Source organism: Schistocerca piceifrons, chromosome 6 (assembly GCF_021461385.2).
Source record: "Schistocerca piceifrons isolate TAMUIC-IGC-003096 chromosome 6, iqSchPice1.1, whole genome shotgun sequence".
Lineage (NCBI taxonomy): Eukaryota > Metazoa > Arthropoda > Insecta > Orthoptera > Acrididae > Schistocerca > Schistocerca piceifrons.
The window spans coordinates 23,929,683-23,946,905 of record NC_060143.1 but is presented as its reverse complement, the minus strand read 5'-3'; the positions used below and the strand labels follow the sequence as shown (position 1 = coordinate 23,946,905).

The 17,223-nt window shown below is 36.4% G+C and overlaps 1 protein-coding gene across 2 annotated transcripts in view; it reads left to right on the top strand.

Annotated features, from left to right (window-relative positions):
* The window catches only part of LOC124802693 (muscle-specific protein 300 kDa), a 601,574-nt gene that overhangs the window by 202,702 nt on the left and 381,649 nt on the right, over positions 1–17,223 (top strand). For both annotated transcript variants that reach the window (XM_047263634.1, XM_047263633.1), the window contains exons 13-22: positions 356–573; positions 3,203–3,343; positions 6,424–6,588; positions 6,691–6,820; positions 7,521–7,714; positions 8,201–8,383; positions 8,474–8,608; positions 8,726–8,860; positions 10,794–11,167; positions 15,069–15,177. In XM_047263634.1, the coding sequence (XP_047119590.1) occupies positions 356–573; positions 3,203–3,343; positions 6,424–6,588; positions 6,691–6,820; positions 7,521–7,714; positions 8,201–8,383; positions 8,474–8,608; positions 8,726–8,860; positions 10,794–11,167; positions 15,069–15,177 (1,784 nt within the window). The remainder of the gene's footprint in view (positions 1–355; positions 574–3,202; positions 3,344–6,423; positions 6,589–6,690; positions 6,821–7,520; positions 7,715–8,200; positions 8,384–8,473; positions 8,609–8,725; positions 8,861–10,793; positions 11,168–15,068; positions 15,178–17,223) is intronic.

The window sequence follows — 17,223 nt, the reverse complement described above, 5'->3', positions numbered from 1 at the left end:
CTTGGTTTGAAAGCTATGCAAGTGAATAGGTCTGCTTGTAATATTCTGGATGGCCCAGCTCTCAAGCCAGAAGAAAGTGAAGCCATTCCACCTCCAATAGAACCAGTAGTCGCAAAGGTCTATGAAGTTTACACCAATATCCAGTTGTATCAAAGCTGTGTGATGGCTAATCCGGCCTTCGGGCACACTAAAAGTTTTACTTATGTTCATGGTAATTTTGCAGTTGTTCTGATTTTTCCTATTTGTTGTAAATATAAACAATTTTGGTTGTCTATGAGGGGAATATGTTAAACATAGTAGTTCAGGAACCAGATATCACATGTTTAATGTTATTTATGTGCATTGTCTTTTCTAGATCAACGAGAAAGTGTGTTGATAGATCACTTCATGCGTGAAACTGCTGAACGGTGGAAGAGTGTATCTATGGAGCTCCGCTGTGTGCAAAGTATGTTAGAAGAAGTTGTTGCATACTGGCGCCGCTGGAACAGTTTGGTGGATGAGTTTGAAGCGTGGCTCGATAGAGCATACGGAATGCTGGACCTCCAAGAGGATGACAAACTAGAATTTTTCCAGGTTACATTTATTTTATAGTCCACCACTATCTTGAGAACTGTAACTTGTAAGCCAGTGAAAATGACTGAATAACTTACTAAAAATGTTTAAACACTATGAAGATGTTATTTAAAACTTTCCAGTATGCACACTAACTTATATTTTGTTCAGTACTGATCTTCTATATCTTTTCCATCATCATTAGTACGTTGTTGACTTAAAGACAGTAGTAAGAGGAAAGACAAGTACTTAAAAGAAAAAGACATGAGGAACTTCAGAGGCCATTTTCATTACTGTATCATGTTTCCATGGTTGATGCTTCATCATATTCTAAGAAAAAGTAAGAGTTGATGGACCAGGGGTGGCCTCTGGTCCATAGCGAGATTTTTCTACTTCACCACTGACTGTGAACAGCAGCTGTGTCTCCTTTTTATTTATTTTTAGAAGCACAGAACACATGTAATAATGTCTGTCATGAGAGAGGGAATCTGATGTTATTTGCCACTGTACTGCTCCTCTCCATGTGACATTTGGTTCAGAGTGAAACACTTCCTTTCAGTCCTGACTAATACAATGTGAGAGTCTTCTTATTTTGGACACAGTGTCCTTCAGCTGAGTTAGAGTAAGAAGTTGAAGACGGGTGAAGGGATTGGGAACAAGGGCAGAGGCAGAGCATTAGGTTAAGGGATTGGGAAGGGGGATGAGGACAGGGAATGTTGGATATTTGGGTGGGAGGGGGGCAGGAGTCTCAGGACTGAAGGGAAGTGAATGGGTGGTTCTCATCTGAACCATTAAGAAAGGGTAGTGACAGACAAAGATTGAGGTGGAATGGTTCATGAAGCAGTTACTACAGTAGTGCATGATGTTGACCACAGCTGAATAGGGTTGGAATAGGATCTTCCAAGTGAATACGCGGTATAGATGTGTCATCTCCCAATAAGACCCAGTGGGACAAGAAATTGGGAGTAGAAGGGGCTGAAGGAGAGGCAAAGATATTTTATTGAATGGCTGCACAGTGGAATAGCACTCTGGGAGTGGGTGTTGATGTTAAGAGGGAAATTTGGAAGAATATTCATTTGTCTGCATGGCAAAAGATAGTTGACTGGTGAAGAATGCATTTTAATGTTCTTGTCTAGGTGTGCACTGTGTAATAAGAGAATTGCTTGGATATCAGATTTGTGTGAAATGTTGTTAGCATGGTAGGTATGGTGCAGGAGATCCATTTGTGATCCTATTTGCAAAGGCATGGATGACAATTACGTAAGTGGCGGTGTTATTGGTGGCTGGTTGGCTTAATATGAAAATCGATTTTTGTGAAGCATTCACATATATTTGGTATCAAGAAAAGTGTGCCTATAGGGAGATAAAGTAAATTGATAATGTTCATTCTTTGGATTCATAGAATACATGCCAACAACTCTCTTATCACAATTATGGTAAAACTGAAAATAATTCTAAAAGCTTTAGTGTGTTGTGTGTCTGAAGTTCATAGAACATTATAATCCAACCTTCTGTACTTTCAATTCTTTCTAAAGGTGACACTTAAAACTATTGATACCTTCATCTCTTAGTTTTGATGTGATTGTTTCCATTGTCTAATTTAACAGTTTGTCAATTTTTTATAGTAAAAAATTACTTTGTCTCTCAGTACTGCACACGCAAACAGGAAAAGTTGTAGAAACAAAAATGTCAATTTCTTATGCTAACCGTTTTTTACATCATTTGCAGGTAATATTTGTAGGTTTCACTATTCTCACAAGTTTTAACTCGCATTCATTGTTGAAATCACACTGAATGTGAATAATTCAAATCCTCACTATAGATTAATCATGTTTTAAATTTGTTTGATGGTCTCCTTTGATTCTATGATATTTTTGTTGAATTTAAGCCTTTTTATCCTGTGATTAACATTATAACAAACAATTATTTATAACTGTTGTGTTTTAGCAGTCATCATTTGTTTATGTTGAGCAGTCCCCTGGTGTAATCTGTGTTTATGACGATTTTGTGAGCTGTCTTTTCTCCTTGTCTATCAGGAAGGTATTCATTTTAATCAAAGATTTCATATTCACTATCGTCTATTTGGAGCTTCAGTGCCCTTGTTCTAAGGCAATAGGGAATTAACTTTCGATGCACATGTATTTGTTGTACATAAAAAACTAGTACTTTTGGAGGCAACAATAACTCTTAATCCTCTCCACCAGGACACTTTAGGTTCTGGAGTCAAAGACTCAGAAATTACCTGTGCATATGGGTTTGCATTACACTGTCTTTTTTTTTGTATCAGTATTTATAATCGTAATCAATTTTTCTGTTTCATATTTGTAGCTTTACATTTTTATTTTCTGTGCCATTTTGCTTGTTTTTATTTGACCCCCACATTTCTAGCATTTTTTTGTGATCTGCATCTACCACGTTTTGGTTGCACACACTATTATATTTTTATTAATTTTGTGTTAGCTTTTCATTATAGTCCTGTTGTGATATTTGTGAATTAAAGTGAAATGTTCTTCTATTTTGGATGAAAGGCTAACATATTGATACCATCTACTGCACTTAGAAGTGTACTGTAGACATGGCATTTGGCTACAGTAAATTTCAGTACATGTAAACTTGTTGATTTTTTAAAAATCTTTCATTTTATTTTTAGGACTTGAGTGTTTGGAAGGACAAGTATCAACTATTAGGTGACACTGTTAGTTTCCTCATTGCAACGTGTGAGGATCAAGTTGCCCATGAGCTGAAAGAACGATACTTGGTAATATCATCCCGTTGGGAAGATCTGTTCCAGGTAATCATTCACATTGAACATTAAATTGAGAATATGTTAATGTTGTCACTGAAGTTAACATGCAGTTATTTACACTATTGATAGCATGAAAGATTTGAGGATATGCAGATCTGGCTACTGACTATTTTGCAAATAATAAGATGCCTTAGCACTGCTTGACATAAAAATTCAAAGCAGTTGATAAATGTTGACATCAGAAAGTGTGACTTTTAATTACATATTACAGCCTCATGTCAAACAAATGGTGCAATATGTAATTTAAAAAATTTACAAGATTGTCACAGTGTTTCACACTGACATTATTTCTAATAATAGGTTATATAAATAACTAAACTTTGGACGTGACTGTTCAGACACCCAGCTGAAAACTTCATTGTAGTCAATATACGTAAAGTGAAAGAGAATATGTGAGCAGGAATTTTGAGAATGAGGCTAAAAGTATAATGAATTCTTGACAGTGCAAAATTGGTTGGAATGATACAACAAAATGAAACTTGGAAAAAGAAAAAAATTCAAAAGGTAAAGCTACTGGAATAGTAAAGAACTGGCTGGAATGCCTATAGAAAAGCATGTAATACAAAAAAATACACAGGATAACCCTATATTGCAACACAGATGTGCTGCTGGCCAAATGTCTGTTATTTTGTTGGTTCCTTTGCTAAAATTCTGTTGCTCTATCTTAGTGGATAATGTTACTCAAATGTTTTAATTTAATTATCTTCATATCATGCATCTTAAATTACCGATAAGTCTGTAATGATCCTAAATGTTGCACTTCTTCTTCAACAACACAGATTTTATTGGACACAGTTTAAGTACAAATAAATTGCAGAATATAATAGATCCTGAGTCTTCTTGTACTAAACAGAGCAAAGTCTTATGGAGGTGGATAGCTCTTGGCCATTAAAGTACTCGGGAGTTTTACCAAATATCTCAAACATTTGTGCTGGATAACTGTAAGTCTGACCAACTGGGAAGCACTTGAGTATGAACCGCTGTCTTTGTGCATGTACACGCTGTTGGTTTGCTCACAGAAGGTGCAAAATACAGTCGAATGGACCACAAAGACAGCACCACATTATGAAAATGTAGATGACCATGTGCAAGTGAAACACAGATGACAAGGAATAACAAAGTCCAAACCAGTTCCATGAAATAATCAATGTATTGCAAATTTGTCATAAATAAGTCCACTGGCGAGCACATAGAACACATCAGTGAGATGAGACAAGTAAAACTGAGACAAGTCTGCAGCAGTCTTTAAATATGCCACTGTTGTTTACTGTCATGAACTGGCATTAAAGAATGTATCAATTGACAGCACTTTACATAGCAGCCTCATCAGATGTAGGCTTAATTCCATCAGCTGATCCTTTGACATGTGGCAGGATTATAAGATGATGTATCTTGTCAAGTCATATAACTATGCTATTTAACAATGGAAAATCCAGGATGGAATAATGACAAAATTATGAAAAGGATAGATTACTACTCTCCATACAGCAGAGATGCTGAGTCTCAGATAGGCATGACAAAAAGACTGTCAAACATGTAAGCTTTTGGCCAAAAAGGCCTTCATTGGAATCAGACAACAGCTTACTTGTTTGTCAGTCTTTTTGTTTCTCCTATCTGCGCCTCAGCATCTCCGCTATGTGGTGAATAGTAATCTATCCTTTTCATAATACTGTAATTGTGCTAGTTATACACATATAGCTTAAAAACACACATTTAGTGTCATTGGCTAGTGAGGCGGGTGTATGATGGTGTTGACAAGCTGTTTGATACATTTCACTCAAAGCCTTCGTATGTAAGGGAGTGACTATTTGGAGATGCAAAAAATGATAATCATTGCTGTCACTGGATTTAAAGAAATGGGGATCAATGTGAAATGACAAATTTTGTGAACTGTTCACATGTGTCTGTAGTGAATATATCTCATAAGGTGATTAATGAGACCATTGTGAATAAATGCCATGGAAACTGTGGAGCTCCACCTACCATTGATGCCTGAAGTAGATGGTGACTGTGTTGCAGTTCCGGAAGAACAACCAGACGTGTGACAGAATATACTCTTCCTTGTTACCTGCTCATCCAGCTGCATAGAACTATGAATCAGTATAAGAATCTTCCACTTATTCTGAACTGTGAGCACCTATTTTTTCTTGAAGAGCTTTGAGAACATCACTGTCATTGAAGATCACCATTTCAAAGCTGCACAGTGTGTGGACTATGGATTACGTAGCCTACAAAAGTTTTGGGACATAACAAAAGATCGCTATGTACAAAGTGCTATCCAAAGCACTCAAAATTCATGAACTAGTTTGAAGAAAGATGCATATAACCTGTCTTGTCCCACCTACATTGGTCTTAAGAGAGGGCACCCATTGCAATGGGAGCTACAAATTTCTCCACCCAGCACAAGTCAGGCTCAGGCACTGACCATATGGTCAACATTTGCCAGTCCAGTCATTTCTGGACTCGAACCGCAATGTGTTAAGTAAGTATCACTCACAGGTTAGGCCTAATGACTGTTCCAAATGACCAACTGCTGCCTACAAGGCAGTATGACAAACGATCTATGATCATGGGACATGTGATCAGGATGTTACCAATCCCTCCGGCTGTTGTTGCCAGTTGATGACGCTTGATGATACCGCCGCTTTGTTTTCAAGCAGCTCTTCATTTTACCTCGCAAGGGCAGAGTGGAGCCTGCACCAGACCTCCCCACCTCAGAAAAAAATTTAAGGAGATACTGGGAAACGAACCCAGGTACTTCTGTACTGAAGGCAGCGACCCAAACCGTTCAGCTAAGGGAATGAATATAATTGTTCTGCAATACTACATCTTTAGTTAGAAGGCTGTAAATAAACAAATTTAACTACAGCAGCCACTAAGAAATTACAGAGCTTCAATTAGTTAAGACTTTGACCTCTTTCCATCACCCCTTCCCCTCTCCACCAGATTAGAGTTCTGTCTTAGTGTGGTATTAGAAACCATTGAACACAATTATAGATTTCCAAATGTAATGTTAAATTAAGTGTGGCCAGTTTCTATCAGCATGCTCCATTTTATGATCACAGCACGTTAAACAGTACATGCATGCTGGCGATATTCTAAGAAACCGGAAGGACTACCGAGCAGGGATTGACAAACTACAGAAGTGGTTGCGTACTGCAGAATCTGTTCTGTCTTCATCACAATTAAGTTCGACTGAAAAGATAAAAGCTTATGGACAGAGACTACAGGTAAGGTATTTTTTTATATAGTATCTTGTAAGTTATGCCAAATGTAACATTGGTAAGACTTCAAATAATTTGCTTTAATCTTTATTTCTCTTGCTTATTCAGCAACTACAAAGCGAAGTGGAAGACATTGAAGATCTATTTAAGAATGTCAGCAAGATTTTCCAGTCCATGCTTCAAGATCTTTCTCGGGAGGAAGTTGACAGAATCATGAACACACTTAAAAAGGAGAAAGGTGATTACCGTAAATCCGTATCTAGAAGTGTGTGATGGAATGTTTAATATTTGATATCATGTATCTTATGGCAGTTAAGATTATAGTTAATCTAATCATACAGCTAATAAGTTTTTATGTCAGGTTGTATCAAATGTTTGCTCTCTTAGCTGTTCCAATATGCTAGCCAACATATTGTATCTGTTCCATTTCATGATCTATTGCGGTACTGTAAGGCCTGATCTCTCATTATTAGTCAGTAGCATCTGAATGTTAACCATACAGTGATGTTTTCAGTTTGTGTGAAAGTAGGAATTTTATGATGTGTATTCATATTCTACACGTTTGCCAAGAAAATATGTAGAAAATAAGATATTATATGTGTTTCTTTTTCTGTTCACTTTTTTACCTGACTGAAATAATACTGTAATTTTTAAAAAATTAAATTTACAAGCTTGAAAGAATGCGTTTTTCTTTACAGTGTTATCATATTAATCTATCTGAATATATCAAAGATGAAAATCTTATTTGTCAAGAAAGAGAAGTATAAAGTTTTTATTAGACATCAGTTAATAACAAACATGACTGCCATCACTTGTTTACTAAATAAAACTCAATGCAGTGTAGTGTAAAAAGTCTGCTTTGTGTGATGCAACCAATCAGACTATTTGTGTTACGCATGCACATAGCAGAGTACTAAACAGTGTATTTCTTTTGACAGAGGCTCTTGTTCGTGTCCGAGCATTAATACCAATGCAGCTCCACCTTTTCCACCAAATCCTAGTGCAACAAGAGTCCCTGGAAACAGGACAGGCGGAAATCAGTCAATGGCTTGATGAGGCAGAAACCTTCTTGTCATCACTATCACTTACAGGTGGTCAGGAGAGTGTCCAAGCTCAACTTGACAGGCACAAGGTTAGAGTACACTTTTAAGTCGATAGTAACTTACTTATTTGTATAGTGTAACTTTGATACATCATGAGAAAACTTTCTGTTCTTTGTAATCTCTGTAGTATGTCGACAGAATAAATTTTGTAGTAAACATTAAAGAAAAATGAAATGTATTATGTATGCCCAATAATCTCAAATCTGCTTGTAATACTGTACATACTCATTTTTCTGTCTGTATGACAAATATAATTTCTTATGCTAGCACTGTTATTGTGCTCTTTCAGAAATTGTTGATATATCTTTTTAAATTTTTGCTTCCTTGGATATTACAATGAATTCTCCTAAACAAAAATCTAGAGAATTAAAAATGTGTCACTTTGACTGGTAACATGGCACCATCAGTGATTATGTTATTGAAATTGTGCAATATTGATAACTATGTGAGTGATATCAACATATCTGGTAAAATTATTCCTTTAAATATATAACTATCTTTCTGCATTTATACAGGCATTCTTTTCACGAACTCTGTATTATAAGTCAATGCTTGAAAGCAAAAACAAAATATTCCAAAGTATTGTGAAATCAGTGGATCACACAGAAGGTGTTGATACAGAAGATTTCAACCTCAAAATGATACAACTGAATGATCGTTTTGCGCGTGTAACACAGCAAGCACAGCAATGGGAACAAGTAAGTATTTCTATTCCTAGAAGAACACAAAGGTACTAGTACTAAGAATTGGTTTGGTCAATAGAGATTCACTAACCTTTTTTTTAACAGAAACTGCAGGAGGCTAATAGATGTTGGCATAATTTCCAAGAAAGTGAAAAGATTATTTCAGAATGGTTGCAGAAGGCAGAAAAACTCATTTCTGAAAAACATATAGACACAAAACAAACAATTGAAGTTCACAAGGTATGTGACTATTGAAGACAACATTAATACTTAAGCTATTATTTAACATGGTTATATTTTTTCTTCTGTTGCAATTTTTATGTGGAATACTTAACTATTTGTCTTCATAATTGATAGGCTTTCTTTGAACGAGTGAATGAACATTGGATTCAAGATCTGATAAATGCAGCCCAGGACTTGAGAAATTGTTTGCCTGCAGATCAGCAAGGTACTATCAAGGCTATAGTTGACAGGCTTCAAGCAAAATGGAAGGTATGTAAAATGTTAACAGTGGTTTAAGACAGTAGTAGATACATCAGATCTTTTGAACGTTCTGCAAACACTTTGGCATTTGCTAAGTTACACATTTGTACACCAAATGACCTTTTATTTACAATCACATCCAACCAAAAACTCTTAAATGATCTAGAAGCCACATCTGCAACCATGTTTTATGATCTGGCTGATAGGTCAAGCTCACCTCTATCTCTCCCGATTTCAACAATTTCCTTTCCAGTGCGCCCGCAGCTTGCATGTGGTCAAAGAGTGACATGTTTTATTTTAAGTATGAGTTTTTTGCTGCATTATTTACTCATAATGATAAAAGTTACATGACGAGTTCATTTTGGTGTTTTGCCATTATCTAGTGTACCTGTGAGGATGGTTTAATATGTATAATGTTCCTTATTTCTATGCTAGTCTTATGCTTACATTGTGTAATGTGTATCACTACAAGTAAATAAATAAATAGTGCAGCAAAAAACTTGCAGTTAAAATAAAATATGTAATTCTTCAACCAATTTTCCTAAACCTGTACAGCTTTTCTTGCATACCTTACTACATTAACCCATCTCTGCTTATTTGAATGTTTCTGACAGATTGTGACTGTGTTGGAATTCAGTTGATCGCAGATCTTTGCCTCTGATGTGGCTTGCTGATTGCCTCAGTGGACTTTAAAAATTATTCCTTTCTACATTAGTGTTACATGACTTGTGTAAACATGATATACAGTATTCTTCCCTTATCCTGTTACCTGTACTTCTTTCTCTAAAATCTGATGGTAAGAACTGAAAATTGCTAAAGAATAAGAATGGTTGGAATTACCATTAATGACTTACTTGCCATATTGCTATATGTTTAATATCTGGGAATGGTGCCTATTACTCCAGCAACCACTAACCAAGCATATGTGTAACAACTTTCACGCAAGAACTATGAACTTTGCAAAAGAAATGTTTTGTAGCTTATTGGAGTTAGCCAAGGTAACATTGGTGTAATTGGTGACCAGGGATGTAAGACCACCAAAGAGTAGCATGGTCATAGAAGATGGAATCATAAAACTCTGAAATGAGCACAGTTACACATAAGACAGTAAATAATATTTTCCTTTCACTCTAAGGAAGAAATATGTTTTTGTTATTTCTGTCTGACCGTCCCTTCACCAGTGTGAACTTGTGCCTCATCTCTAATGACCATATCATTGTCATGACACTAAATTACATTATCTTTGCTTTCTGTTTTCCATGAAAATTAGTGTTTGATGTAATCTTAAAGTTAGATTAAAATATATAAACCTTGTGTTACTCCTACTTAACGTTATCAGGTCTCTTGGTTTGTCATTAACTTTATGCAATACAAGTGAGAGGAATAATCATATTATACAATATTCCATTTATGTGTAGTCAATAGTTAACAGACAATATATTGAGGATCTCAGGAACTTCGTAGGACTATGAGTAGACATTTGCTGCATAGGATTTATTTTTAAAATTTGTTACCCTGGACTGATATTGAGCTTTGTGTCCATCTTCAGTGCTACACTTTACCATTAACTCACATGAAAATCATTGATACGTGTACATGTGTGGTAGTACAAGCCTCATTTTATAAAAAAGAAAGCAAGCACTGCCCAAACGAACAAATGTCAACAAGATAACTGAAGCAAAATTTGGTCTGACAGTTACTACCTTACATGAGGCATGTACTAAATCACATGTGCGTAAAACTGATTATAGTACATGTATCAAAGACACATATTGGTACTTATGGTGTGCCACAGCTGATGTCGACTTAGTCACAATGGTTTTCCTGAGATTCATGTGAGACGTATAAAACAAGTATATTGAGGATTCTTTGTGGAAAGTTGTTAATTGCTGTAGTAAATTTAACTGTGTATGAGAGCTGAATTTTTTCTCACTGTCAACAGGAAATACTGTCCTTCGCACCACTCCATCTAATGCGGTTGGAATTCCGGCTGGATGAGGCAACATTTAACCAGTATTTGAAAGACATTGAGAAAGAGATTTCAGCAGAACAGCAAGCATTTGATCGTCATGAAGATGTCGAAGCTATCCTGACAAGGCATCGTGAGTTCTTCACACCTGGTACAAAGGGAATTTTGTGTCAGGTTGAACGGTGCCTTGAAACTATGACCAAAGTGACAACCTCAAGTAGTGATGCTCAACTGGCTGAAGCGCTTTCCCAGGTCCAAAAACAGTGGCAAGTTGTGTCACGCCGAATAGACAACATGTTGCAACATCTGCAGCAAGTACCAGCTCAGTGGGAGAAATATCATCAAAAGTAAGATTGCTGCCCCATTCATTTGGTGTAATCTTTGCACAATTTCTTAATTTTAAAATTAAAATCAATAGATTGGTGTATTCATTAATGACAAGAAGTCTTTGTACATTCCAACAAGTTAAAAATATCTGAAGAATGGACTATACAGGAATAGTGGGATTATTTTCTCGGCATTAATCACTATTAGATTCTCTACAGTTCACAAAAACCAGGAGATCGTAATTCATTCAGAGTCATAAACAGCATATTTTCTCTGCAATCACTGTTCTCTGTTTTGTGCCTTATTCATCGTTGTCACGCAAGTCATCGAAGTGGTATCAAATAAATACATTTGCACCAGGTGGCCGAACTCCCCGAAAGGGACTCCCAGACAAAATATGCCATATGCACATTTGTTTTGTAATTTCTTGATAATTTTGGCACTTTACTAGTTAAGAAAATCTTTTGACTGTTTTCTTTCTTGGTCTCCCCTTGGTTTTCCTACCCAACATTTTTTCTTCCAATACGGGTTCAAAATTTATTTTGTCTAAATAAAGGCTCAAAAAGTTTTTCTTTGTTATTGGGGCACTTTCTGTGAAGTTTTCCAACTTGTTGATCACTTGTAAAATCTATGATAGAATAGTGTTTTCTTTCTGTCCAGTGGGTCCTCATCAACTTTCTCCAGAGTCACATTTCCATCACTTTTAAGCGTTCTGTGTCTCTCTACAACAATGTGTATCTTTCACTGCCCTGTATGAACACACTCCAGATGAACATCTTGACTTTCTTTTCCACCTCTTCTGTACTAATCTACTTATTCACTAGTAGTTGTCTTCTTTCATTGAAGCCATGCATGCCCTTGTAGTATATATAAGCAAAATTTGCAAGAATATGGGATTCTGCCTGACAAGAAAGTGAAGCACACACAAGGCATGGTTGGATATCAGTGTAACGTTGCACACATACTCTTCCTCAGTGGGTTTGTGAAAGATTAGATTTTTTATTGAAATCATTGCCACCATTTGACTGTAAGTTTGTATTATTCATTTATTCTGATATTGCGATTTCAGCTTTAGAGTTATTTTCAAGTGCAAATCATTGGACATGATTCTTGCTTGCCACAGCACAATGTGTTAAAGTGTGCCCATTGTGCATAATGTTAGCTTTAATCCCTGCTCTTAATTTGCCATCAGATCTTATGATGAGATGACTGGCATATATGTTGACATGTGTGTTGTTATATGCCAAAATATGTGTCGTACATTTTGACACTGACATGTCATTCAGACATGTTGGATATTTACTGATTTGACATCTCCTTTCCATTGGAAAATTTTCTACAGTCAGAATCACAGTAGCAAAATAAATTAATAATGAAAACTTATAGACAGATGGCTGCAACAGTTTCTTTCAAAAAGTGTACTATGACTGTGGTCTTCAACCAAGGAAAAATCGTTAAATAATTGGGTTTTAATTCTATGTGACAGATAGAACAACCAGCAGAGTCTGTAGTGTTGTTCATGTCTCATGTTGTTACCAGGCCTGTTAAGAGAAATTATGAAAGACAGGAAGATGTCATATATTTTTACAAGATAGCATTATTAGCATCTGAAAGCATTTGAAAGGGACCTCATTCTAGATCTCTATTTGACCAGTTGGTCAAATTATTCAATATTCAAATTTGTGGTGCATTTGGATGTGACAGTGGCCCAATGTTGGACAATTTAGAAACTGTAGGGCAGGCACAATTGTCATCAGAGTTCTGGTCGACCATGTACGACCACCAAAGTGGGGGATTGCCGTATTTTGTACCAAGCACATCGTAAGCCTTTCACGTCTGCACTTGGTGTCCGAGAACAAGTAATGGACTCACTACAACATTTTGTGTTATCTCGTACCATTGTTCAGAGATTAGCAACAGCTGAACTTTGGAAATATCGCCCCATGTGTAGGCTGCCATTACATCACAACACGGACAGCTGCATTTGGAATGACATCGTGACTGGGAGGTATGGACTGCTGATGAATGACATTGTGATCTGTGATGAATTGAGGGTCTGCACTATCCTGGATAACCATTGTTGGCAAGTATGGTGGTGACCTTGGGAGATATCGTGGTCTTCTTATGTTTGGGAGGAGCAGAGTAGTGATAGTCGTGGCACCAAGGTGTGGGGAGCCATCTGGGATGAATTCAGGTCACAACTGGTAGCAATTGAGGGAACTTGATGGACCAGCTCGCCTCTGGAGAGGATGCAGTGGTTTTAGACACCCTTACAGGCAAATTAGTGCTTGGATCCAGGCAGAGGTGGTGCACTGTCATACTGATAAGTGGTCTTATACTCCCAAGTTCTTCGCAAAGTTGACTTGATTTTGTAATTAGTGAAATGTCTCTGAACCCATGAAGTGTATGACAGTGTAATTACAAGACTCCCCTATTGTTTGTAGTATTGCAGTAAGACTGATTAGGGGAATTTATGCAGTCAAATACCGTTGGTACTATTTGATATGATTCAAGAATAATCATTCAAATTGAAATAATAATATTTGTGGCTATAAGGAAGCAGCTACTTACTCGTCACTGAAACAGTTACACGTGGAGCAGGTCTGCTGAACACACTAATTAAAAAAAAAAAGGTTGAACTTCTTGTTGAAATTGCTTCATCACAAGTACAACCAGAAAAGAGAAAGGTCAACACATGGAGATTAATGAAAGAAATGGAGGAGAAAATGCACATTTACAGAAATTAAGACAATCTTATTCTGAATGTGGAATGAATAGAGACGTAAGCTGCGAGAAAAGATTAAAAAATAACAGCTAAGATTCCAGTTCCTAAATACTGGTAACAATGAACTTGCTTTCGTACATGAGGTCATGGATGCGTGTTAGTTGCACGTGAAGCTAATATAACTGATTAGAATCTTGATTATAGAAGAATTTTTGTCATAAATATGTGGCTGACTGGGGGACGAGAGCTACTGGTTTATAATTTCTGTATACCTGACTGTGTATCAATGCTGTGGGGTAAATCCCAAACATCTCTCACTGTTGATTATGAGCCAAGCATTGTATGGGGGCGTTGAAGTTGTATGTCCCTCGGTACTACGTGAGAGGGCCAAGATGTATGGTGGCACTTGGGTTTATTTTCTTCCACCTTTTCATTTCACATTCATGCCACTGATACAAAAAATAATGCTACATTGTGCAAGCAGTCAAAGTATTTTCACCATTAGATTCAATAGACTTTCTGCTCGTCATTTCTATTTTGATTCACAGCTAGTATGTCCTTTGCCTCTTTGTTACTGCTTGTTGCATTTTTCAGTAATTTGTTTGTATTATTTTGATGTATTTGGTATTATACTTCTTTTTCAGCTTTTCCTGTTTATTATATTTCCCCCAGTTTCTATCCACATCTGTCCAATTTTTTTCCGTCATTTGCTATTCTTTCATCATATTTTCCATTCCCCCTGCCCCTCTCTCTCTCCCCTGATGCAACATTTGGAGCAATTAAACTGTTGTGTACCTCACACTTCCCTTCTCCCGATTACTGTGTTTCTGCTGATGGAGGAGGATTTAAAAACAACAGTAAAGCTAGAGATTTAGCTTTGTTCTTTAATTAATATTTCTCCTAGCACTTTTTTAGTTGTTTCTGCTCCAAAGGTAATAATCAAATTTCCTCTTCAGTCACAAATATTAGCAAATAATAGCAGAAAGCGGATTAAAGAAATGCATCCTTTTTGTTCACTCTTTCTTCTCCATGATGAGCAGCTTCATTTCATGGTTTTTGTTTTATGTTTTAAACAGTACCTTGGTATTTGATACTTGTTTAACATAATTATTATGTGAGATTCTGCTTTCTTTTTTGTGTCTGGTGCTTTGAAATGAAGATTGTTGAATGATACTCAATTTATTTTTTGCTAACAGATTTAATGAAATGGTGACTTGGATGGATTCAGTCGACAGAAGTTTAAAAAATATAGTCAATGAGGTGAACACACTTGAAGAATTTGAAAAAGAAAGGGCCATTTTCCAGGTAACGACCCATCTTTACTGCTATCTGCTTTTTTGAATTTTTCATACCATATACCAAGTCTTCTGTGACTTATTAGAGCTAATACTGTGATTAAAATGTGAATGAAACTGGAAAGTAAGTCTGCTAATGTTGCAGACTGTGTTACATTCAGTGTGCTGTAAAGTTATCAACCAAAAGTATGTGTGAGAGTGCTATTTCAAAAGTGTTTAAATGATTTAATGTCACTAATTTTCTCATATTCATTTGTTCACTGTTATTAGGTTGTACATCATGATTAGAGAAAATTTATAGTCAAATATTTATTTAATCTTTCTTTCCTCAAAATACTCGTATTTAGACTCTTTTAACAAGTGGGGTATACAGCCTCACGTGGTTTTCTAAATACTAATTCCCTGCCATTGGTTCATACCAACATTTACCATATCTCATCATACCAGGCCATTTTTTCCTTGGTTCAAGTATCAAGTGGCACTGTTCCTGTGGCCACACAAATTTCTGTGTGCTTTGATACCCAGAGAGCAGAGGTAGGAGTGTGGGGTTGTGGCATTTATATCCCATAGTGAGGAAAGGGTTTGGATGATATAGTTAGTCATTGTCCAGCATTGACTTGGCAATTTTTTTGCTGCTCAGTGACCCATCAGTACATTGCTACAGTCCACAGTAGTTTATGCATTTTTTATAATCATATTATGCAACACTACGTGTGAAAAGCCCATTGCCTGCATGACCCCAGAGTTGGAGTGTTCCATTCATTGGGCACCTGCGATATGGCCATGATCAGATTTACTGATACTGTGCACCTTGTCCATACTGTGCTCAATTCTCATGCTAACAGCCAGTGCAAGGTCTGACAATTTCCCATTCATATACCAAACTGAACTATTCCCTTTGCCGTTTTGACAGGAGTGCTCTATTTTCAATGCAGTATTTATCTCTCATTCAGTTGCTTATGAGTCTTTGACCTCAAACCTAATGGGAATGTATTTCAGGTCCTCTCTCATAAAAATAACATTTCTATAAATTTACTGGGCACCTTCCCTTTACTAACTGCTAGTTCTCTTCCTCAGTCTCTAAAGAGGAAGCTTAGTTTTATATTATTTAGAGGAAATGATATTGTTTCCACTGCCTTCATACAGTTTACATATGCCAGTTTTGTTTTGGTAGGTGGAACATAAGCACTCAGAAGATCAGAAAATCACAGGATCACTCTCACTCTTCCTATCTCTCTAACTTCGTGAATATAGCTATTGTATATTCTTGTTATCCCAAGTCCTAATATCTGTTAGTCATCACCCACCCACACACACACACACACACACACACACACAAAATCACACATTTACAAATGCATTTGTTATTGCAAGTAGTCCATATTTTTTTGACATGCACTGGAAGTCATCTGACTTACTGTTTCCAACTTTATAATACTTTCTTATCTGCTTCATGCCCCATGCATCTTATAGCCTCTTGGCTGCCCCAAGCCTTTTGTCTTCTATCAACCTCAGCAACTGCTAATAAACCATCACTGTAGATGGCACTTGACATGTGAGGATGTGTAGAGAAATTTTCTGATCTAGTGCCATCCATCATTTTTTGGAAGGAGGGTGGTTGCCCTTCCTCTGTTTTTCCTTGCTATTTTCATCTTGAAACTTCCATTATCACAGAAATTTTGTTTTTTAATTCACTGACAGGAACTCATTTTTATTTTTGTGTCATTTGTATTCATTTGTCATCAGTTGGCTTACTGAATTTTGTTCCCAGATTTATAATTTCAAAACAACTAGTATTTATTTTGTGCTCTATATATGGTTTTTTAAGTAACTTTTTAGTAGAATTCTTTTACAAACTTTTTAAACCCAGCTGATTACTTACTCAGTGAAGTAACATCTTAAAGTTACTTTACACAATATAACTTATAAAGAGAAAATATTGATAGGAATAAGTTTTCAACTGAAAACCTGTAATTTAATCTTGTATTTGCCTGCCTTTCAGTGTTAGGTGATTTTAGTCTTTTCACACACCTGATATCTATATATGCCTAAAGCA